Source organism: Lethenteron reissneri, chromosome 22 (assembly GCF_015708825.2).
Source record: "Lethenteron reissneri isolate LAM-NWPU_2019-01 chromosome 22, ASM1570882v1, whole genome shotgun sequence".
Taxonomy (NCBI): Eukaryota; Metazoa; Chordata; class Hyperoartia; order Petromyzontiformes; family Petromyzontidae; genus Lethenteron; species Lethenteron reissneri.
The window spans coordinates 11,325,334-11,353,323 of record NC_083800.1 but is presented as its reverse complement, the minus strand read 5'-3'; the positions used below and the strand labels follow the sequence as shown (position 1 = coordinate 11,353,323).

The window sequence follows — 27,990 nt, the reverse complement described above, 5'->3', positions numbered from 1 at the left end:
TGCCAAGAATGTTTTTTGGTGGTAACTCAGCAAGCAAACAAACTCTGGACTGGTGTTTGGCTTTTTGGAGGCGTCTCATCATCAGAATCAGAATATGTATTTATACTGGAGGAATCCGATGAGCCATAAAGCTCTTTTTCACAGATGTCTAGGTCATCAGAAGGAGAGTTATTAAACAAATGCTGCCGGATTACCAGTCTGACACTGCTGATGAGACCCAGAAGGTCAAACACCAGTCCAGATTGTTTCTTGCTTAAAACCAGATGCTGCCGTATTATATCGATGTGAAAGTGAGAGAAAAAACACTTAAATAATTATTGAAGTTTTGATTTAAAGCTTTCGTGACTGCAGGGATTCACATTCTTGGTTCGTTACAGTCGAAACGTCGTGAGAATATTTTTAATGTTTTATTATTTTATTATTTCCCTTCTACGTGACTTTACCGAAAGAACCAAGAATATAATTATTGAAGTGTTTTTTGGGTTGTTTCAACAATAAGCAGGAATTGCTTCAATTTCGTTCCACGTGTTCTGGGCACGTGACCCGCCGTTGCCGTGGCGACCGTCGCGTGAGTTGCTAGGCGACCGTCTCGTGAGTTGCTAGACGACCGTCGCGTGAGTTGCTAGGCGACCGTCGCGTGAGTTGCTAGGCGACCGTCGCGTGAGGTTGCTGGGCGACCGTCGCGTGAGTTGCTAGGCGACTGTTGCGTGGTAGAGACGGCAACCGCCTCCTCTAGCCACGCGGCGCTGTGATTGGGCGTTGAGAAATCCCCGCCGTCTAGCCAATAGGAGACGGCGTTTCATGTGGGGCGTGGCTCCCGCCAGCCAATCACCAGCGCCGTAGCGGACCCCGCGCAACCGCCGACAGAACGACGCGGCGATCGCCGAGTGGACATTTAAATGACCGCGTTACATTGAAGCTAAATAAATTGTTATTTTTGTTTTTAAACAAATACAACCTTTTAACAGTTTGCGACGATGGTAATCGCTACCGTTAAGACGTTTTAAACCAACATTTAGTCGGATTAAAATACGTATCGTGTGTGTGCCTGTTGTGAATTGCACCCGGCGTCAATACGTTATCGTGTCGTGTGGTATTGAGATTACTGTCCTGTATATTTTATCTGTATTACGGTCACTGCATTTTATAAGTCGTATCGTATTACGTGTGTTGTATAAACATGAATGTAGTGTGGTGCACGATGGCATGGATAGTGTAATAAGAGTACTGGACCACCAGAGGACAGTGCAGACATCCATTGCCTGGCTGTACTTCTATGCTCCCGCGCCTTCAACATTCACTGACCAGAGTGGTGAAGTATGGTCAAGTAAGCCCCAAGACCCGCACGGCTGTGGGTTGTCAACCAGCCCAGCAGTGGATGAATGAGGGCTGTACCATGAGTCTACTAAGCGATATTTTAACGTCTCATTATGTTTTACTTTGTTTCAGCGGTGTACCAGCCTTATCGCATTCTCTTTAAAAATATAAAAGTTTATTTGCACTTATATCATCCGTTTACAGCGGTTTAAATATATTTGATACATTTTTCCTGTGGATATATCAGTTTTCATTAACCTTGCAATATAGAATGACTCGGTTTTTTTGCTGGTTTTGCAACAAAAGTTGAAAAAACAGCAAAATTTGTATTTTAACATCTAATACATTTTGAATAGAATCGATTGTTCTCTTTATAACTGATAAAAAAATATTGTCATTTTATACTTAAGCTTTGTTGCGATTATTTTTCACACGAAACAAATTTTCGCATACCAAAGCAACACACAATGGTATTCTCTTATAATAATTATCAATTCACAGGGTCTTTATTCTGCAATTTGTAGCAGTTGAATAACCTTGTTAATTCCCCTTTATTGAGTTGGAATGAACCCTGGGAGCAGTAGCTCATTGGTTAGCACACTGACCACGAGGCTATCTTAACTGCAAATAAACGAAGTTTACACAATCTCACGTGTTTTTGAATGGAATATATCTGGCTTCGTTGTGAGTGCAGAACGACGACGCAGTTGTGACCGAGACAAAGGACTTATCCAAGGCAGAGATTGTCCTCTCAGTTTCCCAAGTGGAGTCCCTTGCCACACTCACTCTGGAGGAGGTGCAGACGTAAGCAGCCACGCTTTTGTCAACTATTTGAGTATAATATAAGAATATTTTTACCCTTTCTGGCAATAAAACAGGTGTTAAGATCTAGATTTGAAGTTTTCGTGACTGCAAGGGTCCATACTCTGTTTTTTTCGGTAAAGTCACGTAGGTAAAAAAAGAAAATAAATTAAATTAAATCACGACGTCACAGCAAAAATTTTGCTGAAGACAGAAGCTTGTGTTGCCTCCGAAACGTGATTTAATTTTTTTTACCTACGTGACTTTACCGAAAAAACCAAAGAGTATAGGTGTTAAGATGTTAAAACATCAAACAGAAACCTTTGCAAGGAATCATGTCTGCATTAACCAAAATAAAAACATACTATGGTAATATATCTATTGTATTTGAAACTGATTGGTTCACACCAGAGACAGCTTTATTTCGAGCCTCGTCTCAAACAGTGTTTGACCAGAGGATGCCAAAAGTCGAAAAGCACAAAGACAATGCCACTATGAGGACATTGAGAGCTCGGGGTAAGCAGCTACATCATGCGATCTCCCTTGCCAGTATGTCAAAATATAAGAATAAGTTTTACCCTTTCTGGCAATAAAACAGGTGTTAAGATGTTAAAACACCAATCAGAAACCTTTTGCTGTTCACCTTTAGGAGTCCTCTGGTCTAACACCGTTTGAGACTCGGCTCTAATTAAAGCTGTATCTGGTGTGGACCAATCAGTTTAAAAAACAATGCATATATTTTCAGAGCATGATTTTGTTTGCAACTATGTGAGGCCACTTCATACATTGGTGCATGGGCAAATTCTTCCACTTTTTGTTTTAAATAATAGAGACTTGCATCAGTTTGCTTTTATGCCATGTGTTAATGAAAATATGCCTTTTCACTACATTCATTGCTCCCTTTACCATTGGAAGAATACAATGCGTGTACATACGGTACTTTATGATGTATTTGTAAGAGAGGGTTCTGCTTTGACATGTTTGGCCAGATTTAAAGGAAACGAGAATGTTTGGAAAAATCCCCTAAATATATTGAGTAACCCTTAGGAAGGTATGATAACATTTGTGATTCAACAGAGAACCCATGTGTCCATATCAGTGTGATCCACCAATGCCACCACCAGATCTCAAGTTGTAATTGTAAAAATTTTATATGAATGCCACTGCATGGCCGGGTCGATGTTTTGTATTGGCTTGAAATGCATTTCCCCCCCATGTGTCGTGACATGTTAATAACTATAGCACTTTAAAGCTCATGATATTTCCAATGGCAGGGCAATGAGATGACCTGTAAAAGACAAAGCCACTTATTTGCCGACCTATTCATGCAGATGATGAGCATCGTTTCCTCCTCGATGTGTTAGTTCTCCCCGATGCGTTCCAGTTTTGCTACTGCGTAGGTTTCTTGCAATTGTGCTGCATAGCTCTGATGTGTTTTCCGGTTGAATTCAAATCCAGTTCCTGAAGAAGCTCCCAGCACTGGAGCAAAACATCGTACAACATGCCAAACAACACCCGGTACAACCGGAAAACGCAGCAGAGGGTTCTACACAGTCAAAGATACTTTAAAAGCAGGACTCTCCTGAAAAACAGTCCCGAGATTAGCTAAAAGTAAAACTAATAAAATCTGTGTCACAAAGAAGTTATTGTGATTTTACATTTATTGAACTGAGAAACTCTGCAGGCATCTGGTGGAAATGCTGCACCTGCGTGTGCACAAGACGTCCCTGCGCGAGGCGGCATTGCTGGATGTGTACGTGTCGGCCTATCGCTGGGCTCGTGAACACGGATTCTCATCGCAGCAGATCCTCTACGTTGTCACCCTCTTGCACACTCTGCTGCAGAACATAGAAGGTGAAGAGGGGTATGGTAGAACTATGTCCACTCGTTGATCTCATCAGCAGCAGCAGCTATGTTTTATCCACTGTTGCATGAAGGCCTCCCCAAGCTGCCATACATTTCATGGCCCTACGATATAATTACCTGGACATGAGCTGTATTTATGCAGCATACCTTGACCAAATAACTCGGGTATCTGGCAACACTGCAGAGCTTCCCTCGGTGAACTTGTATTACTTGCCTTAATATGAACCAGCTTCTCAGGTGGAGTGAGTGTTGATGGTCTTGGCTTGGTCACAGGCTTTCATAATTATTGCATTAACACCTTGACTCCTTCAAATGCCCACATGCCATTGCTTTCAGCACTGTAGATTTTCATAAGATCTTGAAGTGTTTTGTAGGGGAGCCAAAATAAATACATTCACATCACAATTCAAATGTAAATTATCGTGGCTGCAGATGGAAGTATTTGGTTTCACACAACAGTGTAGTAGAATGATTACTATATGCTGAATCTCTCGTCATAAGCTTTGGCGGATTGCAATCGCACCAACTTTCAGATTTTTTGCCTTTCAGACTCATTAGAATAGACGTGGCTCATTGAGTTAGTCACTGTCTTCTCTAGCAGATGCTAGGGATATAACAATTCACCCAACGATGTTATGAATTGTCACGATTCAGGGTCGTGATTCAGTTCAAGAGACAATATACGGACAGTCCCCGGGTTGCGGAAGACCCGACTTACAAAAATCCGACCTTATGGAAATGCTCCCATAAATCATGTCAAAAAAATGCATTACGCGGAAATGTTTGCGTTAGTTACATTAGCCCAAGTAGTGCAGCACTGTGAGGTGGCAGATGAATACTGTGGAGCGAGGCGTAAGGCCAGCAGCCGTACACCTCACTCGAGCTTGACTAGGATTAAGGTAAATGGAATTTATCTTGATTCTAGATTTGAAGTTTTCGTGACTACAAGGATTCATACTCTGGTTTTTTCGGTAAAGTCACGTAGTTAAAAATAAATAAATGAAAAAACAACTAAATAAAATCACGACGTTTCGGAGGCAACACAAGCTTCCGTCTTCAGGTGGAACCGTTACAGCCAAATTCACTGTAATAAGTGGGAATTAATCTTGGTTTTGGGGGAAAATTGTTCAGTTTTCGACATATGGAAAATTCGGGTTACGGATTGTTCTCGGGAAGCTAACCCTTCCATAACCCGGGGACTGTGTACGTGATCCCATCGCATACAACATGATCAAAAAAATGTTGGGTTCTTTAAGGTAATTGCATACATGTGTCATATATTAATTAATTCCAAATGTCCAAACATCATATGATGCTGCCATTTAGTGGGATGTGTTTAACAGCCTGTTATTTCCACTCAAAACACGTTAAGCATTCAGTATATGCATTTTTTCACTAAAACTATTATGCATTCTACATTCCGAAAATAACCTGCGTTGTCGAGTTCAGAAGAATCTGGACAGAGTGACGTGGCTGTACACAATGTACTCCCTTGTTTGCTGTTGTATTTGTTTGCCTTCACAACAAAAATAACAAGAACAAAATAAGAAAAGAAAAACATTTCAAATTTTAACAGACACATTTTTATTTTGTGTGTGATGTTGTAGGGTCAAGATTTGATTGAGAATACCTGTGGTGGCACCTCATATTTGGCCACAATTGTTGTCCTGTATATGGTCACAGAAGTGTGTAGCGTCGCTGCAATGTCAATGCAGCATGACTGGTTGTAGTCGCTATGGTAATTTGATGCTCACAAGTGTAATTTCCAACTAATGATGTTCATCATAATGATCATCCGATCATCTGACATTAAAACACACTGTGGCTTTGTTTGTGCAGTTCAAACAAAAGATTGATGTCATAAGCCACAAGCTAATTGTAGCGAAAATAATGTGATGTGAGCAGTCGGAACACCCAACGCACCACACCCAATATGTACATTGCGTGCAGTGTGTATGTTATTTACTTTGGAAGTTTTAAACATTTTTAAACAGGAAAGGATGTCTCATTGCAGAGAGGCGAATGAAGCTCGTGGAAAATTTGAAGGCTTGTTCACTGCAGCTGGTGGGAGTTGGCTGTGATGACTTGGCGTGTCTCAGCCTGGAGCAAGGAAAGCTCGTTCTCGGTTACCTAACCACCAGGTGCGTTGTTTCCTTGCATGAACAATCCAACATTTACACCATTGGAACCTCATTTGACAGTAAAAAATATGATAATTGTTTTTTTACCCTTCTATCTGGCAACAAAACTGCCACCAACAAAACGGACACCTTTTTTTAAAAAAAGGTGTCAGTTTTGTTGCCAGATAGAAGGGTAAAAAAACAATTATCAATCCAACATTGTTTATGTAATTACATATAATATTGATTGTTACCTTCATTTATATAATTACACATACGCAAAAACATACATTAAACACTTTTGGCCAATATTCCCTATTCGTGGTGATTTGTTACAGAATACTGTGGAGTGAATAATGATTTTTTTTCTGTTTATAGCATTTGCTGCCCACTTGCAAATACAAACATTCATTGTGTGCTACTGTGTGACAAGTCTTTTCCAGCACTACAGACTCTATGAATTTGTCTTCACACAGCCACAAGATGTGGTTTTCATTGACTCGCAAGTGAGTACGATGGCAGAAAACCATTATTGCTTTTGTTTTTCTCATCTTTAACCATTGTCTACTTTAGTGTTTGTCTCTTCCTTCTGAGTTTGTTGAATGCTGAAACAGGCGTTCAGGACTATGTTATTACTGTTGTACATACGTGTAATCGTAATATCACCCACATGCCAACATTTGTGAAACCTACTGGACATCTGTGAAAAAAAGCTTTATAGCTCATCGGATTCCTCCTGCAGTACAAATACATATTCTGATTCTGACGTGCTCACATTGAACTTTTGTGACGTTTTTCCCCTGGTAATTTTAATTTGATTGATTGCCATATTCCAGGGTTATGATCTTATTTTTTTTTTTATATTCTTTTTCCTGTCACATATTTACCGTGACATTTGTATTTTGTGTGTGCACAAAATGGCACGAAAACTGCTCTTATTTGTGAATTTTTCATACAGAAACGTGAACGTCACCACGAACCAAACTTATGTTGCTAGGATGTGCTTTTCCACAACAGAATTATTTTGAAAATGCACCTTACGTTGGCATTTGGGTAATATAAACATAGACAAATGCACACTGCCTCACACGTGGGTATAAATATGGCATGTCATTCAGCAATGGTGGTAAATGAATAATAATTATTATTGTCATTTAGCTTATATAAGTATCCTTGCTTGTGTAATAATGTCCACAAGCTTTACTCTTGGTTTTTATTCCAAAGTTACAGTCACATTTATAACCCTCGGGCAACTACCACTATTGACTAGTTTTGCAACACACTTTATCACACTTTTTTTATACAAAAACATTCGTCATTTTTTTCGTTTTTCAGGTCATTTAGGGCTTTGCATTTTATTTTTTTCCAAATTCTAAGGTGCTTTTTATTATTATTAAACAAAGTGTTGATTATTCCCGAAGATGCATTCATCCTCATTATTTAATAACATTAAGGGGGGGAGGGGGAAATCGTTGTTACACGCTGTTTTACTTCATCCAACTATGAACTTGCTCCTACGCTTTGTGGTAATCGTGACTGTAAGGCAATGATTTTCTATAAGCATACACATTAAGTTGTAAATATTTAGATACGTTGTTAAATGAAAGGCTAAATGCATTATGTTGATAACGTGTACAGAAAACAAAAATCTGTCTTGTTCAAATATTACGTCTACTCTATATGCTGGTAGAGAGAGGTACACGGACAGTTGAGAGTGCTGGTAAGGGGGTGATTATCGCAGTGTTCTTCATTCTCGCTGATAAGACATCAGCACATTTGAACCGCTTTTCGGGTTTGACAGCAGCACGATGATGATGGGTGGTGGTGGAGGGGGGGTGTTTTCACTTTTGTGTGTTGTCCGGGGGGGGGGGGGGTGCCAGTGACCCGCGGGCCTTTCAATGAAGAACATTTTGGGGAACGTGATGAACAAAAGTTGGGCACCACTGCTCTGGAGAGTAATGTATTTGGGCTGCTATTCCACGCTTGCCACAGGCGTCTTTGATAAGACAGGAGTAAACCCACACATTGCTTCACCACATGCGGTCAACCCCCATCACCTAACTATATTAAAGATAACACATTTTTCAAATGCGACAATAAGCATTTGCCGTAAGATGACTACTGCCTTATATGACCCTGTGCTTATCGTAAAAAAGTAGCCTGTATACCAGGGAAAAACGTTGAATGTGCAGTAAGTATAGCCGTGCGTGGTTGAAAACTATAAGTGCCACATTAAGGAAATATCATCGTACATTTCATAGCATGGGGATAACATTACAGTACATAGTATAGCGATGAATGTGTGCTCTCAAAATTCACGTGGGGGGGGGGGACGGAGGGGGAGAGGGCCGGGGAGCAGAAACTACAGTAATGGTGAATGGTGGTAGTGTTTATGGAAATTCTTTTAGATCGGCTAGGTTTTCAGTGGTTGAATTATTGTCCAGATGTCAGCACAAGAAGACCACGCATCAGACTAATAAGCCTGTGTTGAATTTAATATACGAAACAGAGCATGTGCGTATGGCTGTTTATATAATACGAACAGTCCAACATAAACTCTGAGCTTTCTTCCTCCAACTGATCTCGTTTATTCCATGATATATTTTACTTATGTTTTTTTGGACCTTTAGCACGTATACATTGCAGCGGCTGGTCACAGTTTTTTTTATGTTATGTTGTAATTGGCACCACGTTCGGTTCTGTTTTATACTGCCAGCTGATTTTAAACAGGCGTTCTCATGTTCAATAGTATGGTCCATTTGGATATGTTTCTTATTAAATTATTGTACAGCATGTTAGAAGGTTACAAGTTAAACCTATTTAAAACATTTATCCATGTTGATGATAACCGTATTTTGTATTTTAATAAATGTAATTTCACCAAAGTTTCCATAGCTTTGGCAATGGCACTTCGATGTTGCATAAGCTTTGTAAAGTATTGACGTATCCTGCAATACCATTTGTACAATTTGTTTGCTCAAAATCTATGCAAATCCATATTTGGCTAAAACTGGAAAAGCAGGTACTGTATGTCGAAGTCACATTAGACCTGTTTACATTTCAGATTGAAAGGAAACCAACCGACCATGTTGAAAAACTCGTAAAGTTTGAGGGTGACTTCATGAACATTTGTAAGAGTATATTAGAGTGTTGAATGGTGTATTTTGTAATTAGTCGGTGGAGCTCAAATGTGTCGCTCGCATGTACGTTGGATTTCTTTCGCACCGTACGTATCCAGCCGTGCTAATCTGCCTCCTGTCATTGTGGTGAATGAACACAAATTTAGGTGTTTGGCTCCTGTATACTCAAGATGGTACCCACATCTCCCATACAGAGGACGTATTTGATCAGAACGAGATATCACCCGCTTCTAAGTGAAGGAATTAATTCTTACGGTCGAATTTAAAAGTGTGCTTTCCACGTAGCCGATTTGCACAACGTAGGTTCAACAATTCAACGCCTCTGCTGTGCACCGCTGCTTCAGTGGTGAATTTGAGATGTGCTTGTACGCAGTTGGTTCTGATGCAGACTTTAAATACTGCTGGTGCAAATGCCAACTGTAAAGATTACACGGTGAACATTTTTTTTAAAAGTTGTTTTCGTGCACTATAATGGTTGACGAGTGATGATCGTAGCTTCAACGGCAGGTGGAGTCGGTGCACCTAACGGCGTTGAAGATTTTCCCAATTGTAATTTATACTCCAGCTTTCGTTTCCCTCGGTTAATAAATAAGGCCAGTTATTAATACATGACGTCCGTAACGTGCTACACTGTACTGCAGTTCATTTTGTTGCCCTGTTTCTCACGCATCATTTTGAAAAGCTAACATTAACATTTGACCACCTGGATTCTTATTATCGTTCTAAAAAGGTAAAATGTTTATTCGGTCGTAGAAGCGATCCATACATCAGTTTTGCAATATATACAGCCAATTCTAAATAACCATGTATGGTTGTACTGTAATTTTTAATTAACAATTTTTAGTTCTCTATGGAAAATGATGCGATTACGATGTTAAGTGTGCGGACTTGAACCGTTCTGTGTGCATTGACAAAGTTGTTATGCTCCAGGTTTTTTTTTTAAATATCTGACACATGTGCATCTACTCTTTGCCATACGACTAAAATCACATTCCGTAGTTGGTGTCAAGTGTACAAGTCTGTGCAGGCATGCTGAACACTGCTACAATACAATAACCATTTGGATGTTGCATAGCATTTAAATGCAACCACATCGCAACACACTCTATAGAACAGTGGGTCTATGATATAGCGCTAGAAAGGCAGTCAGGTAAAATAATAAAAGGAAAATATTGAGCTTGCACTTGAACAGGGGTTTGCGATTCAACAGCATGGATGTGTGGTTGAAGGGAAATGGTTAGAAAGTTAAGCATCGAGATATTGCAATTAAACACAAGTCATTAAAATATTCATTCATCGCTCATGCATACCCACATAGAACATTGGTGTCATATACTGTAGTACATTGGGCTAGGATATTTCAAATTCATAGGACATTCACTCTTGCAAATGAGACTATCCTGGTCTCTGAGTTCTATCCTGGTGAAACGAAACAAACTGGAACTTGAAATGTAATCAAGTAGAGTACTGTCATGTTGACATGAAACACATCGTCATCAGGCTTTATTATCCATATCTTTTGATTAAAATTCATACGAATTAAAATGATTGAGTAACATCATAAATATTGCAATAAACAGTCAAACTCTGTTTTATCTGTGACCCAATTATCCGGGAATTCCTTTATCCGGTGTGGGCAAAGTAGTCTTCTCTTCCAAATATCCGGAAGGCGTGGTAATCCACATATTCTGGGTCCAGACCACAGTTAAACGAAGTTATCCAGGCAAATACTTCCAATTATCTGGCGCCGGAAACCACGGATAAATGAAGTTATTCAGAAAATTCTTCCAAATATCCGGAGTTATTCGAGGTCACGCCCCCCCAGATAAACAAGTTAATCCCCGATCGGGACGTCAGATATTTGGAACTGGAGTACCCTTTCCCACAATCACCCTGGATAAAGAGTTTGACTGAACATTTAACATGCCAATACATAAATATCTCCAGTAGTCACACCACAAGTCCTCAAGGTCTCCACTAGATGTCACACTCAAAATCAACAAAACAACATTGGACTTGCCATGTTATATTATATCACAATCATTTGACACATCCAGTCTATCACACCTTAACGGGTACTTTTCACTGACTGGAGTATACACGAATTGTTAGTTATAAATGGTATATATCTATTTGCTTTATAATTTTTAAATAAACTAAGTATTCGTTTTTCAGCTCTTGATTTTTTGGGGTATACAGTATTACCTTGTTATTCGCGAGGGGTACGGATAATGATATATATATATTTTATGAATTTCCTTAGATACGTAAATAAGCCTTTTATCTCATCACTTTATCTCATCACATTCTCTCTCATCACTTTCTCGCATCACATTCTCTGTCATCACTTTGTCATAACCTTCGCCTGATGCAGTCACGTAGCGTTCCAGATGCAATTCACAGAAAGCCAAAATGACGTATAGCAAGTTCATGAATAACGAGGGAATGCTGTATTCCTAACGGTGTTCTTGCCGCGTTTATTCGTGTCTGCTGTTGATACATTTGCAGATTGAGGTGGAGTTGTTGGAGATCAACCAGAAACCCTTCCCACTCCCACTGGAAGAGGGCATTGATGCGGACATATACGAACGCTACATGTGTCCCCGAGCTGAGTTAACGGAGGTCAGACACCAGCAGTCATTCACCCATCTATCTCAGCCAATCATTCTACACTTGACAGTCATAGCCAGCTGATGTACATGCTTGTAATGTAGCAACTTGTAGGGATCAAATGTTGAATCGTACAGAGACTGTATAAGACACCCACCTAGGGGGTGATGAGGGATCTGTAGGAGGCACGTGTGTACTGTATGTTGAACTTCTAACCGTGTTAATCGGAAGGAGACTATGAATTTGCTTGAACTTTTAATGTGGTCCTCTCTTCACACTCAATCATATTTGGCTAAATATCCCACGCTCAAATTTGCACTCAAATCCGACACATCATATTCGGTATGAAGAAAGGGTATGTAGACTTGGGCAAAACATTCCCTATAAGGGATGACGCCAAATTGGACAGGACTAGATCAATGGACAAGACTAATGATGGAATAATACCCCTGAGGGGACAAACACCATGGAAATAAGTGAAATGAACTGCACCACTATATGACCATGAGGGATAGTGACGGTGTGGGGAACAGTGACACAGAAACGAACTTTTAATTCCATCCCACGCTTTGCTATCGTAATCTTCAGTCGTGGTCTATCCTCTGCTGGATGAAGGCCTCCACTAGTGATCACCATCTCTTACGGTTTTGGAATGCAACAATCCATCTAGATTAATTTCCTTGATGGACTCTCCTGTATTTTCCCTCTTTTGGCTGCCACTCTTTTATTAGTCTGCAGCACACTCATCTCTGCTGGCAACGTGTTCTGCCCAAGCCCACTTTACTTTTCTTAGCAGTCAATATGTTGTATATTAATTATATATGGTCTCTAATACTTCAGTTAATCTTCCCGTCTCTCAGTATAATTTCAAGCATGCACCACTCCACGCTTCTTTTTTGTGCATCTTGAAACTCTTGTTCCTATTTCTTTGTCAATGTCATTGTTCATTTTCTATGTTGAAAGAAAATATGTTGCATTCTTGCAAGGGGGAACTAATAATATATATTTTAAAATTAGGAATGCCCTGCAGTCTGGCAAAGTGGCTCCAACAGTGCTCGGGAAAGTTGTGAGTTCAAATCCTCCTTGGCAGTCAACTTGGCCTATCATCTCTTTGGGCGCAAACATGTTGAGTACCAGAATATAGGAAGTCACCGGTGATTGTTATGTAAATAGACTGACTCCCACCATGTGAATGTGGAATTTCCATCACTGACTTAGGGCCACCATTGTAAAGAGACATCGCCCAATTTCTAGTTTGATTTCGCATCATAAAAGGGTTTGGCAGATTGAATCCACCACACCTTGAATCACTTCACCACAACTTGTCAATACTGTGTGATAATTATTAAAGTGCCAATCTGCCGAAAAGTAAAACGCTTATCGTGTGCTTTAATCATTGGCCAAGTTTGCAATTGTGCAGATGCTGCATTAAACTGCCGTGATCATTTGTTTTATACATAGAGTTTACATTATGCCTACCGAGGTGATAAATGAACCAATACCAACTGAGAGATTTTCCCCTCCCCTTAACCAAACCCCTAGAAGGCAAACAAGTTCAAATATACAGTACACAATTTACTTTGACAAAGTGTCAAAGTACAAAGGTATATCTGAATGCTGTGACGAATCAAGAAGGGCAATAAATAATGAAGGCTTAGGCAAGGGGGAAGCAGATAGAGTATTTATACAAGTGTGTGCAAGCATATAATGTATAACAAGGATAGAAAAAGATTGTTAAACGATATCATATTCAAAAAGGAACACTTGTTTTTGAACCAGAAACCCACATTACCAGTTTTATCATTGGGACACCTGTGCTGCCATTTAAGGAAAATAGATATCGTATTTAAATTCAGCAATCGAATTGTTTTTTTACGTAATATCAAAGTACAAATGTATTTCTGGATTCGGCAAAAATATTGCAGGAATTAAATAAATAGCTACTTCGCAGGGAAAAGCAGAGACGGCGTTTGCACAATTATGAACTAACCCCTGATGAAACTCTTCTCTACGTGTTCAGCTGCAAGATGTGGGCGTTCCTCAGCAGCATCATGTGATGTTCGAAGTTTAAAATGAGTCATACATTTTGTGTTTTTGTTTTTATCTTTGTTACCGATTATTAAAATCATTCCCTGTTATTCCCGTGTTGCTCCACCGTTTTGAATAAACTACAGTAATTATAATCTCCCAACTGCAATTATCCCTTTTTACAAGATTTTCACTACGATCCCCATGATCACCCTTTCACCATACCTGTCAACAACCTATTATCAGTCTCTACCATATTACAGACCAATTCAGACCTTATCGGTCACCCCGTGCCCTTATAAATCTCAACGTTCAACCTACAAAGTCCCACCACAAGGGAGAAACACAAACAAATAGACACTTTTTTTTGCCCGTATTGAAACGGCTGTGCTTCCACTCATACACACGTTTGCTGTTTCCAGGCTCAAATGTCCACTGAGTAGAACTCGTCTCAGTTGGTTGCCTTGAGCCAGTGATAAAAAAAAACCCACATTCCTATGGATGGGTCCATGGTGCCATACGACAACCATGTTAACGCCTGACAAAGTGGTCCTGGTTGGGTCTATAGTGCCCTCTGCTGGTGCACCAGTGAAACCGGTGACACAACGCACAGCAGGACATTGCATTTGGCAGGACCCTTGGGAGGACATTACAGGGGGAAACGGAAGGGTTGAAAACCTCCCACTCACACTCAAACCTCCTGAGAGTGTACTGCCTCCTAGAAAGTAATGCTGAAGCAGATGACCTCATAGTCAAAGCTCGAGCATTACACATGTGCATCTAATCAGTGCACTCGGTAGGGTCATGCATTTTTAGCCTTTATCTACTTTTTTCAACTTTAAAATATTTCTACCGTTATATTGTGGGGTTTATGCTTTAACCGATTTGTTTTTCTGAGTATGGACACAATCGTCGGCCATGAACTCTCCACCGCTGGTTGAGGGCCTCCCCAATCGGTCACCATCTCTCATGGCCAAGTGATTTAAGAAGCCATTTAGTACCTGCACATGAGCTGATTTCACTGTTCCATCTCCGCGTTGGGTATCATCTCTGACGTGTTCCCTCCGTTGGCTGGCCACTCTGTCATTAGTCTTGACCACTGGCCATTGTCCCTTTTTCGCGACGTGGCCTGGTCAATCCCACTCGCTTCCGCCTGAGGCATTTTTATATCTCTAAGTTGTAATCTATCCTGTCCTCTCGGTGAGCACCCCTCAATATTTACTGTATATTTCTCTATTTTATACTGTATATCAGTTTCCATGTCTTTTTTTATCCTTATATTATAGCGAGTAATATGCACTGATTAGGATATTTCTCTTTTAGGCACAGTGTTATGTTGCTTTTCATTATTAAGTTCAGTTTGGCAACAGCGCTCCAACCTCATAATTTAATCTGTCCCTCCGACAGATATCTCACATGTTTTGGAGCAAATAATTTATACTTGACTTTTGTCTGTTTCATATTTATCTTTTGTTCCATTTTGCAAACTTATACCGTTTCCTGGACGGTAATACGTTCCCATTGGTTGTTGTGATGACAATGGTATCCGAATATCTGATATTGTTAGTATTTTCTCTATTTTTAAGCCGTTGTTTCTCAATCCAGTCTCCTGAAACAATTAATGTTGTAATGTTGCTGTAAATAAGTTCTCCCAAAGCTCGTCTGACTATTAATAACATGCATTTTCATACTTTGGTCGTGCAATCTCAGTGTAACTTCCATTTTCATATTTTTTTATTATAAAACGTTGTTTTATTTAGGTTGTGGATTTTGAGACCCATGGATCACTGCATCAATTTCCACAGATTGTAAATGCCTTTTCATATTCTACAAAGGCTAGGCATCAAGGTATTTGATATCCATCAGTAGTACTCTTTCCAAATCTGATATGTCTGTGGTCTGTAGTAGAAGACCCTTTCCTAAATAGTATGGCATGCTCATATGTTTTGTTCATCTCTAAATTATGTTATTCTGTTTCCAGTGATATTGAACAGGTTTTTACGAAATAAGATTATTTTACTTATTAACCTGAATGTGTTCAGTTTGCATTTGTGTATAGTTTCCCAAAAATCTGTAGGTACATTCGAATGAAAACGATTATGTATTACGTCTGTTAAAAGTGTGACCCCCAATGTACTTTCATTGGTTTGTTGCACCGAGTTTCACTGACATTTTGCTATCCACAGGTCACTGCTGAGAAATATTTTATGCTAAAGTATAATCCGTATATTTAACATTTAAAATTATTGTAGTTATATATAATACTAAATATTCCTTTAAACTCTGATCTTTAGACTATTTAAATAGGTGATTTGAAATCTAAAAAAGTTCATTAAAATGTTAAAGCGAAACACAAATGATAGAATTCACGTATAAAAGGTCTCTGTTATAATACATAGATTACCTCATTTTTATAATCATAAAATTGTACATTCAAACTCTACAATTCGTTAGTTATCCTTGACTGTATTTATATTTGTTTTTTCTTGTGTAATAATAGTTGGCATTGGAATGTGGCCTAACCACTACCAAAAAGGACAGAGTAAATACGGAGCATAACAAGCCTCCTTAATCTGCTCCATTCTACAGCTTATGAGATAAGAACTCAATATAGGAATACTGTATAGGTTTAGTTTGCGGCTCTGACGTAGACGCAATAGAATTATGGACACAAACATGTTCAGAGCTGCTTTAAATGTTAAACACTTTGGCAACTGACAATTTTGGCTGTTCCTTTTTTTCTGGTTGAACTGGATTTAACAATAAAATGTTGTAACGCTGATTTGATTGTCTAGAATAAAGCTTTAGGTCAGTGCTGCGTTGAGAGTTACACGCCTGGAAGAAAACAAACTATACCACCAGCCAACGACCCCCTTATGTTTGCTCTACAAAGCACAATGGGAGGGTTTTGCTTGTAGATTGCAGCTCTCAATAGGAATCTAACACATATATACCATAGCCCGTGGTCTGAATGATTGCATCATGCAGCAACAATGATTAGATATTTGATGATGACATCAATGATACCAAAAGTTGTGTATTGCTATTTAAGTTATTTTCATGAAAATAATGTCCTCGGGAATTATGCTAAAAAGTCAGTGTCTTAAACGATTTTCCACACTTCTTGGCGTGAAAATTGGTTTGTAATTGCAAGAGTCAATATAATATTACGTGAATATTAAGTTGAACACTAAATTCCAAAAGCACTCCATTGATTTGGCAAATACAGTTGATATTAGCTAAGAAATAAATGAAAAAAAATACTCCTCGTTGGCCAATGAACATTTCCACGATGTATATACATTCCAGAAGATAAATGAATGATAATACCTTAACACTGTACATGTTTACTTTTATTGCTTAAGCAACGATTATAAATATACCATTAACCTTACAGGAATGTAATTTTAGTCAACTAAAATTATTGAGTACTGTAACATCTCGCTGTGTATTCCATTGACGTGGAATGCCCTTACCGATACTGTATTTGCATATCATTGTTCACTCTTCTTCCTGAAACCCATTATTTGTTTAAAACATGTTTATATATATAATTAAATGAGCAATAAAGCTCGATCAAAACGTATAAAGTACTTATGTTAATGGCCAAGAGAATGTACATGCTCTATTTATATACTCTGCACAGAGTATATGCTATGTCAGATATGTATACATCATCCAATAGCATGATATTTAAGTGATGAGTATCAATATTGCATGATATCCATTTTGTATGAAAGTTTCATACGGTATACTATATGTGTGAAGCATGTTGCCAAACATATTTTGGAAAAGTAGATATTTTGATACACTGCCCTGTCTCTACGATGTGGAATTTCCACAAATGTTTAAGGGGTGTCAATTGCATGTCAGATATTTATACATCATCCAATATGTTATTTCGGTGATGAATTTAGACAAAGATGGTGTACACAGCTTGGCCTAAATTCCGAGGAACTGTGGCAACATCGTTTACCAAGCTTACCAGACATGGTACATTGACTGCATTGTGACGTCTGTGCCCGATGTTGACATTGCCTCGGAAGTTTCTTTCCGCTGACTGATATGAATATTGCTCGAACCTGTAATATCTGGTAGAATGCAGAGGAGCCCATCGTGGCAGAGGAGCCCATCGTGGAAGAGGCCGAGGAGGAAGAGAGAATGGCTGACCCCCCCGCTGATTACCCAAGCGGCGATGACCCCCTCCGTGGTCACACATTGGCAGAGGTCAGAACAACCCTGGAGGAGGTGGCCGCCGAGATGATCGGTGAACTTCAGGTGGGTTTCCAACCGCACGATTCAAAATATTACTACACCCATATATTCTTTATATTCACTTATAGTATAGAGTTCAGCCCTATTTAACCCTTTCCCGTTCCGACACGACTGCAAGTTGCGGGGTGGGTGTCCCGCTCACCACGCAATCGGCTCAGTGTCAATTTTATTTAGAGAGGTGTAGCGCCGTTATTTTTAAAGGAATTTTACTCACCACAGAGAACCGTAGTGACACGATCGCACTCTATGATAGCTGGCACCAAACTGTGCTGCACGGCCTCCCGCATGGCCGTGTGGGTGCCTCGATACCGATAAAGTTATTTTATTTGATTGTTTCTGATGACGTGCATGCACACGTACGTCATCGGAATGGGAAAGAGTTAATAATATTCACCAAGCAATCTGTCCCCTGCTGATGTGAGCAATCAAGCAGCCTTTAAATCCCATTCACAGCCCTTAAACATTCGTGGGAATTCCACATCGCGGAGACAGGGCCCAGTGTATCCATACAATTGTGACCATGTAACTTCCCACAAAGTTTTACTTTTTTTTACTCAACTCAGAAGGGTGATAGGTTGAGTTGCCCCCCCCCCCCACTTAGATTTGAACTCTCAACTCAACGATTGTCAGTGAAACATTCTAGCCACAGAATGTTTATAATCATTGAATCATTTTCATGATCAGCCAGGGTCAATCCACTGTTGGATGAAGGCCTCCCCGAGCCACTGCCACATCTCACGCCACCTAGCACCTGCACATGAACTGATTTTATTCTTCCGTCTCCTTGTTTGATGTCTTCTTGGTCACGTTTTATTCCTTCACTGCCACTGCGATATTATTTTTTCTGATAATAATGATTATTTGTCAGTCCTGCAATCTAATAATCCACTTTGCACCGGCAGATGTACTGATTTCATAGCTCCATCTTCCTCCATGGATGTCCTTTCATATGCGTTCCATCCCTTAGTTGCAACTTCATTGTTAATGTGATTATAGCAAACATAGTTATGCACTGTATTTTTAAATAATAAATGTGTGTACTGTACTAAACAATGACACAAATGATCAGCAAAGATTTTGTAATGTATTGTACCGTATATGGATATTCTGTAAGGCAAGAATATTTTTTTTGCAAAGGGAAGTATTTGCATGCTAACATTCACTTCCGTTCTCTTCATTATTGTTTGCTTCATGCTATTGTACCTTCACAGTACCTTTAAAACGAACACCGATTATTTTCTTCCACTCCTTTCTGTCTTGATCAAAACTAGGCATAAGGAACCATGATAAATTGTTGTACCAACTGTTTTCATACCGTAGAGTATTTTCTAAATAACATTATTAAGTGTAAAATACACTATGTTTAAATGTTTATATCCAGTATCCAGTAAAATTGCATTCAAGCATAATCATGAACTGAAATGCAGTTTTCATAATAATACTTTATTGGTGTTGTATTCAAGTTGTTGGCAGACCAGTGTATTGAAAAAAACTTTACTTTTTTAAAGATTATTTTACCTCGTCGGTGTAAAACATTTGACTATGCTGCAGAGTATTGAGGCGTGTACAGTGCAGCTAATCATTTCTGAGTGACAACCCCTGGGTTGTTTGACCTCTTCAAGTGTATTAAACATTGCAAGTTGATTAACCTGTAATATAAAGACTTGTGGTGTGGATTATTTAACAGTAATTATGGATATTTGATCCACTCTAAATTGAATATTGTAGATTAGCACAAATACTGGCATATGGCTGGCTTTATGCATCTCATGTGCAGCTCACGGTGCTACGTGACACTGGGATAACAATAGTAGTCGTCGTAAACAAATAATTTGTAGATTGACATTTGTAAAATATAGAAATTAGTTGGGAGTGTATATTTATGACAGCGTTGAAATACGATAGCAGCAGGCATCAATGCGAAGCACTTAGTTGCAAAGAACTGAAAATACTCCATCTAAGTAAGAAGGTAATGAATCATAGTTTATTGGTAATAACTTCGTTGGCACACAATAATGTCATCAATTCACCTGCTTAATTCCCTCCTGCTGAAGTTGCAGAAGTAAATTACATTATGCACAGTTGAAATTTCAATAGATTGAATCAACTTGAACGCACGCGATTCGTTTTACCTCTAATCAAAGTGAATAATTATTGGCCTTACAACTCTTACCGAGAGTGATATAATGCAGAAGCCTTTTGCGTGTGACATTTCAAGAGAGAAGGTTTCCAGATTCACTCAACAATGTCGAGCGGTTGAGTGAGGCCACATTTATCTCCAGTAGCCTGATGATCAGCGTGGCAAATGAATGCCATTTCTCATTGCGTGGAAACATTTCTGCTTGTTCATGAACTACATCGGAGCTGTCTGATATGGAAAAGGACAAAGAGACAATTGTAAACATTTGGGGTTGTGGGAGCTCCACACACAACTTGTATTGTTTCCATACATCCAGATGCTCAGTAGAATTTGTGATACAATTTCAGCTGAGCCACAAGTGTTTGGTGTCATATTACTGCCAACAACATGCATGGCCAGGGTACTTGAGCTTAGGATTGAAACTCAGACCTCAGCTTGAAACTGTAAATATGCAGTTTATTCCATTTACAGACTTAAAACTGTTGTTGTTCTTTTCATGGTACTTTTTAGGGAGATTGTGAATAAAGCAAAGCATGTTAATGTACAACATTTGTAGGTTGAGATTGTAAGATGGTGGTGGGGTGTAATGACTGTTTGGAGGGCGGCAGGGGAATGGAATTTAGACCAGAATTAGACATTGTAAGGATTCTAAGCATACTGCAAGTGTTTGTTTAAATCCACTCGACTAAAATAACTTAGGCCACGAGATATGTGATATAAAAATGCCTAATATAAACATTTACAGGGCAGTATTTACGTTTCATTGAATGAATTGTCTTCTGCTGAATATTTAATTGTGCTGTACATGCATTTCGTTGTTGCATATTAATAGGGGACCGTGTGTTCTGAAACTGCTCAATTGCAGTACTTCATTAACATTCCAAATGTGTAGAACTATGTGTATTTAATATCGTGAACATTTTTATAAAGATTATTTCTTCTACAGTTTCTAATGTAGTGAATGATGTTATACGTATACATTCTACATTTCCATATACATTACAATGTAACTTTACAATCCTGTATCTTACATTCAAGCAATGAGTATTTTTTCTAAAACACACGTTTAATTCATGCTCTGTCCTTTCTTCAAAAAGCAAACCAACCTCCACTAATATTTTAACTGTTTTTGGTAGCTACCACACAGTTTGGAATGTGTGTGGTTCCTGAAAGAATGGGTCGACACAGTGAGGCTTTTGAACCTTGAGTAAGCCAGCCACAGTGTACTGCCATAAATGCATGAATGTTAATGGGCCTAAACAATCTCGGCAAGTCTTATCAAAGTCAGGCAATGTATTGGCATGCCCCAAATGCAGAGAATGTTCAGTTCCGTTAAATATCATTAACTTTGAGGTGGTGAAATATTTCAACGTTTATTATATAATCCAACTACTACTTGATTCTTTGTCAACCGCATTTAATTTAGAATTAAGCATATTAGCATTTACAAGAAGAGACCGGGCACGGATGGGGATACATGGGCATGGTAATTTGGAAACCATTGATATGATGAAAAGATTCCGTTGAAAGATTTTAAATATGAAAATGTTTTTGTTGTAGTTATTCTAATGGCTCCTATACTGCACAAGCGTGTGTTTGTTTTGAATGGCAATGGCCTGTTTTCTTTCATGGTAATTGCCGTACAGTACTACATTTTGAATTACGGTTTACACATCAAATGCTGCTTACAGCCTTTTTCGAACCACTGCTGGATGAATGCCTCTTCCCCATCCTTTGCGAGACACACGAGGGGCGGTTGTGGATTGATTAGCGCTACGCTGCGCTATGAACCCCGCTCACGATGATCTGAACCGGTCCTGGGCCTCCCCTAGGTCGACTCAGCCTCAAATGAGTAGCTGGTGCGGTGTGTAAACATCGCCACTGGGGAGACAAAGGCGGTCGGGCGTGGTGTTGTCCACCCACCCCCTCGTGTACCGTGCCGGCTTTCATAGGTGCTCGCTAACAGCACTTGCCCCTACAGTCTATTGAGGCAACACGGGGGGTCGTTGTTGTTTGACCATATTTCACCATCCTGGGCAGTGCAGATTGATGAAGAGGGAGGGCGGGTGAACTGTTTCACAAATCACCGCAAATGGTCACCACAGGCTGGAATAAAACTGAGGTCACCTGGGTCACAGGACACAACTTTAACCAAAGCGCCACCGCTTCATCATGAATTCGTTAAGTAATTATGCCATTAGGTTGTTTAGTTCATATGAAATGTCTCTTTTTCCTCCTCCAAATGCTGTGCAATGCGTGTCCTACCAAACATGTGTTTACATTGCTTGTGTGATTTTTAAAGATACGTTTTAAAAAGAGCCCAATATGAATAGAATCAACGTACTTCTTGTCCTTAAACCAATACAGTATATATATAGGAGTGTACACAGTTGTTTTCAAGTGTGGATGCACTTGTACGGCATTGCCTTAGTCATGTCAAAATTATGTGTGTGGTCAACACACATTTAAAGAAGTTGAATTTTTGACAAAACACTTTCATAAATACGCATCAATTCCAACCCATTCAGTTATCAGGGGGGGGGGGAGGTCGCTTAGTTTGCTTTAAGTTTTAAATCTCTTGTACGCAAAAATGTGTCGAAGCGTCCTTTGATCTCGCGTTTTCGGGAGAGAAAACTGCAGTTGCAAGTAACAAGAGCAGTTCCGTGTACAGTACAATTGTGTATTCATAACTTTCGATTGCAGATACAAGGTTTAAACTATTTGCATGTTTGGGCATTGCAGTTGTTTCTCAAGCCGCACTGTACAACAGGCAGGCGTGTCTATATTTTCTGCGTAAATGTTAATTTCAAGTTCAGAAGGCAAGGTATCAATTGTACATATTTTGGCAGTAACCTGACACCTCTCACAAGAGACTAAAACCAAAAGCTTTGTAGCTCGTAGGCAAATGCCCACTCCACACACTGGCCAAAGCCAAGTACAGTACTCTACATACATCTAATATGCCCGATGATTGCCCCACCTGTAGCCCAGAATCTGGAGTAATTCTATGTAACAACGCCTGTTTGAAGTTTTGTTTCGCAGCTTTGCGGATATGAAAAGACAAACTGCTTTGTAGGTCAACGTTACATCTCACAGTACGTATCTATTCATCGTCATTCATTGTTTCTCTTTTTCAACACGTTCAAAAACCGGTCATATTTATGAGTTAAAATCATCCCACTTGCGTCAACTGTGATGTTTGTGGAAATGCAAATTGATATTGCATAGTATAAGCAACAACCCCGGTCATCGTTCAGAAAATGACCACATGTGCACGTTCCCTTGAAACAAGGTAGTGTTTGGAGTAAATCTAAATACTGTGTTGCCTTTTCCTAAATATGGTTAATGTTCAAACTCCCATATACATAAAACCAGCAAAAAACAGCTCGACTTCGAGATGCATTTTTGGGGGAGCAACTTATAACTTTCAAATATGAACAACGTTTTCATGTTTGTGTACATATGCAGTCGGAACAACAAAAACACATGTCCAATATTGCCTCTTAAAAAGTTTGAAAGTCCATTGCTTGAACAAGTGTATTCAGCGGGGGGAGGGGGGAGGAGGTGATTTACAACAAAGCAGGCTTGATGACATTGAAGGGACATTCTGTTGATACTGTGTGCCCACTTTTGTAATGGAGTGCGGCTCCACACACGTGGACCCACAATGGTGATAAAGGGGTTAAGGGAGGGAGGGTGGTTCTGAAGCCAGGAAATGGCTGCCACAGAACATACACCCATTATACCACACCTTGACAAACCTCCCACTGTTGTTAGTACACTGCCCCCAAGGCATCTCTTAAACGGCAGGGATTTGAGATTTTTTTTTATTGGTTTCGTTGAGAATTTTTTAACATTTTGTGTAAATATTCAAAGATATATTTAATGTAACCCAGTTTGTACTTGCACAAGAGGCACTGTTTCATGTATTTCAACGGGTATATTATCATCTGGTTAACTAAATTTTAATTTGATCCTTATTTAATGCAATTTATTCCTTATTTAATTAAATCTATTCCTTAACTGTTCCACTAATCAATACCTAAATCTTGACTTAAAGCTTTCGTGACTGCAGGAATTCACATTCTTTGGGTCTTTCGGTAAAGTCACGTAGAATGTTTCAAGTTATTCCTATCTTGTTTGTGTTATAGGCCCCCTGACCATTCTGTTGGCAATTATTAAACATTACTTGTAGAGAATAGAGAACCTGATGCTTTGCAATGGAAAATAAGAGACAGCTGTTATTTTCATACTCTTCTCATAATGTTGTATTCGGAGCACGCTTTTTGTATGTCAAAAAATTCAAGATATGTATTGTGAGGGTTTAGTTTATTTTTTTTATATTTTTTATACGATTTAAAGAATATTATGGCGAAATAATTACATTGATGGGAGCACAAATTGAAAATTTAGACAAGTTTTAAATTAACCGTGTCAATCGTCTGTGTTACTCCCCCGTCTTTGGTGTGTGACCCATCTCCTCTCAATATATATAAAAGGCAAAGTTGTGAATATCTGTCTGTTCAAAATGTTTAGCGTACTTCCCGACATGCAACAAACTGGAAATTTGCCATGTGGGTACTTTCCAGACTGTACACCATGCAAAAAATAAAAAAATACACTTTTATTTTGGGGGGGGGGAGGGGAGCTTAATAATGCAGAGATTTTTTGCACGGCAAGTGACCTGTGACGTCAAATCTGTCATGTAACCCGCGCACGTGGAAGCGTAACGCATTGTAGTGTCGTCGCCGAATCCGGCGACTCCGAGTTCGTTTCCCGCTCACGGCCACCACCGGTGACGATTATTTGAACCGGTCCTGGGCCTCCCCTAGGTCGACTCAGCCTCAAATGAGTAACTGGTGTGCTGTGTGAACATCGCCACTGGGGGGACAAAGGCGGCCGGGCGTGGTGAATCCAAGTCCCGGGCGAAGCCGGGTTGTAAAGCTAATCTATTATATATTCAAATCGATGTTTATTATGCAGAAAATCCCGTTTAGCCAGTTTCTAAGCTCGTGTCGGTAGCAACGGCAGGCAGCCACTAACAATATTCAAAATAATCTCTAGGCATATATTATTTTAATAGTGGTATAAAGTGACCCAGTGACATGACCTGCAAAGTTGCCCATTGTGTTAGCAGCGTCAAAATCTAAAATCCATGATTCATGAATAAAATGTCAACTAAGTTGCGGAACGTTAAAATAAAAGTACTCGCTTTTATATTAACGTAAATCCACAATTCGAAACTTGCATCTCAAAATACAGTACTCTTTTATTTAAACGCATTTGTTGTGAAATTAAATTATATTCATATACACGCATGTGTCATTGTCACCTTGGTATATATTTTTTTTAATTCCTGGCTCTGCCCCGCTGGGATGCAATAACACAACCTGCAATAATGTGAACGCGTGAAATGTCACAAAGAGTGTGGGTGTCTGTGAAGCTATTTGCTGTGAATTCTTTGCAGGTGGCGGTGTCTGAAAAGTTGAGAGTGCAAGAGGAGACGTACAAGACCCGTTTGGACAAACTGCGTCAAGTAGAAATGGCATAATGGCCCTCATTATTCAATTATTATGAGCACAATGTTTAATGCAAATTATTTTTAGAATGGTATATACAGTGACAATATAAATGTTGCGTAAACATTGTAAACATTTTCATTTTAAACATTGGTGAATGTTTTATTTGACTGTAGAAAATGTGTATGTTTTATATTTAGTTTTTATTTGAAATATTCTTAAGCAACTGCACTCTATTTTCATAAAATAATTTCTTAGGTCACCATAAAACATTGCTTTATAACCCACTTCAATCCCATAAACACACTCCTGTAAGTTAAAATGTAATCACAGTGCATGCATAAAGAAGTATAATTATGGTTTCGCAACGTCCTTTAACGAAATTACGGCCTATTGAGAAATGTGTTTTCTCATACGGCTGACCTAAGTGCCACAGTTACAAATGAACGCCGGTACAGTGATAGTCATTCTAATTGAGTCTCATGTAAAGGTTAGTAAGTAAAATAAAAACTGTGATAAAAATTGGTGTAATAAAAGGATGTTTTGTTGATTACTGAAGTCAAAGGTAGTATTCCACTTTTCACTAATGGTGTGGCAAACACATACACTTTAATAGAACTGTGATGGTAACCTCGACTATGATTAATGTATAGTGTTAGTTATGCCAAATGCTAGAGGAATTGGTCTACACATTACAGTACAGGTGAAATGTGTTGCATCAATGGGCATTGCAGGACAATTTTTACGCGCTTTAAACCTATAATGTTGAAGTACAGTATGTATGAGGAAATACATCCTTTTGGCAGAATTATCACCATGACAATTCTACTGTATTGTTCAAGTATTCATTAGGTATGGTGTTATGGCTGACCAAAAAAGTGTGTGCAATTGATGAAATATTCAGTATTCAACTTTTTTTGCCACTTTATTCCAACCATATTTATCTTTCAACATTAGCTACCTTTCACATGCTTTGTATCAAATATTTATTAAATATTCTGAAACTTATCCACAGCGATATAATGGGTGCTGTTGACGGATCCCATTGTTCGCGTTAAGCCACGAAGACAAACATCAATGGATAAACGCAGATAACAGTGATTTGTTGATATTTGTAATGAACTCTTATCCATCCAGAGGTAACAGGAGTCTGAGATTACTTTTGAGGACCCCTTTCATGTGCCTTCTAACGACAGATAACCACGGATTAATTATTGGAGAAATTTGCCACTCAATTGTAGCATGCTGTAGCATAATTACCATCATCATCATCTTTATCACTATCAACATCATTACCATTATAGCCACATCATCATCCTTATAACTTGTATATCCGAGAAATATATTTCCTGTCTCTATGACGCATTATGGTTCAATGTTCCTCTCTCAAGAGCAAATACTGCATGATTTAGCAGTATTAACCATTAACCATCTCAAACTCAGTGATGCAATAGTCGTTAAACGTATAACAACACATGTCAAAGAACGATAAGAAATGATTTAATTTTTAACAAAGCAATCTGCGCAGCGAGACTTGATAAATAAGGAAAATAAAAGTGACATACAAAACGTTTACCAATATAAAATTTTGAAGGTGGACTGATTAAAATTATTAAATAGAGAGGGGAGAGTAGGCTTGTGTACTTTTGGAAAAAATATTTGTATTAAATGCAACATATCAATGTGCCTTAAAGAAGAACGTTTTGCACCAGTTCATATTTTCTGCCATGACTTGGGAGCCACCTGTCCGCATTTTGACCAGGAATCGGCATCTTTGTTTTTGGCGGCAGGAATTAAAATTATTTACCAAGATCTGGCAGTATTGAACTCTATTACAACGTACTGTTCAGTTTTCGTAGACTTAGGCCCACTGAGAAATATGTTCTGTTTTGGTTTTGCTAAAAGGGGGACAACGCTATAGGCATGACATGGATTGAAAATGTGCACACCGGCAAAGAACATGGATGAAAATCTGAAAAGTATTTCAAGGAACGAACGTGGAGATGTGCATGTATGGAATTACTATGAAACTATTTTTTATATTCTTGGTTCTTTCGGGAAAGTCACTGAGCTATACATTTTCAGAAGCAATCTGGCCACAAACGATAGCTCAACGAAGTGGCTTATGTGGAAATGTATAGCAGCCAAATGCTCTAAACACATGTTGATGTGGA

The 27,990-nt window shown here is 39.0% G+C and overlaps 1 protein-coding gene across 2 annotated transcripts; it reads left to right on the top strand.

Moving 5' to 3' along the window:
- The first annotated feature begins 826 nt into the window (after positions 1-826).
- Positions 827-26,582, top strand: CABCOCO1 (ciliary associated calcium binding coiled-coil 1). Of its 2 annotated transcripts, XM_061556561.1 has the most exons (9): positions 848-980; positions 1,191-1,327; positions 2,012-2,121; positions 3,803-3,972; positions 5,999-6,125; positions 6,538-6,610; positions 11,753-11,866; positions 17,981-18,160; positions 25,765-26,582. In XM_061556561.1, the coding sequence occupies exons 2-9, from the start codon at positions 1,277-1,279 to the stop codon at positions 25,846-25,848; spliced, it is 909 nt and encodes a 302-aa protein (XP_061412545.1). In that variant the 5' UTR covers positions 848-980; positions 1,191-1,276; the 3' UTR covers positions 25,849-26,582. The 2 variants fall into 2 exon arrangements, with proteins under 2 accessions (XP_061412547.1, XP_061412545.1); XM_061556563.1 differs by lacking the exon at positions 1,191-1,327 and having other exon boundaries at positions 827-980; positions 25,765-26,573.
- The last annotated feature ends 1,408 nt before the right edge of the window (positions 26,583-27,990 follow it).

What these genes read in the sequence shown, in the direction of transcription:
- CABCOCO1 (XM_061556561.1), top strand. Translation starts at nt 1,277, where the DNA reads ATGCTCCCGCGCCTTCAACATTCACTGACCAGAGTGGTGAAGTATGGT. An exon ending in GAGTGGTGAAGTATGGTCAA is followed by an intron (nt 1,328 to 2,011) that starts GTAAGCCCCAAG and finishes TTGTGAGTGCAG; the next exon opens with AACGACGACGCAGTTGTGAC. An exon ending in TCTGCTGCAGAACATAGAAG is followed by an intron (nt 3,973 to 5,998) that starts GTGAAGAGGGGT and finishes GTCTCATTGCAG; the next exon opens with AGAGGCGAATGAAGCTCGTG.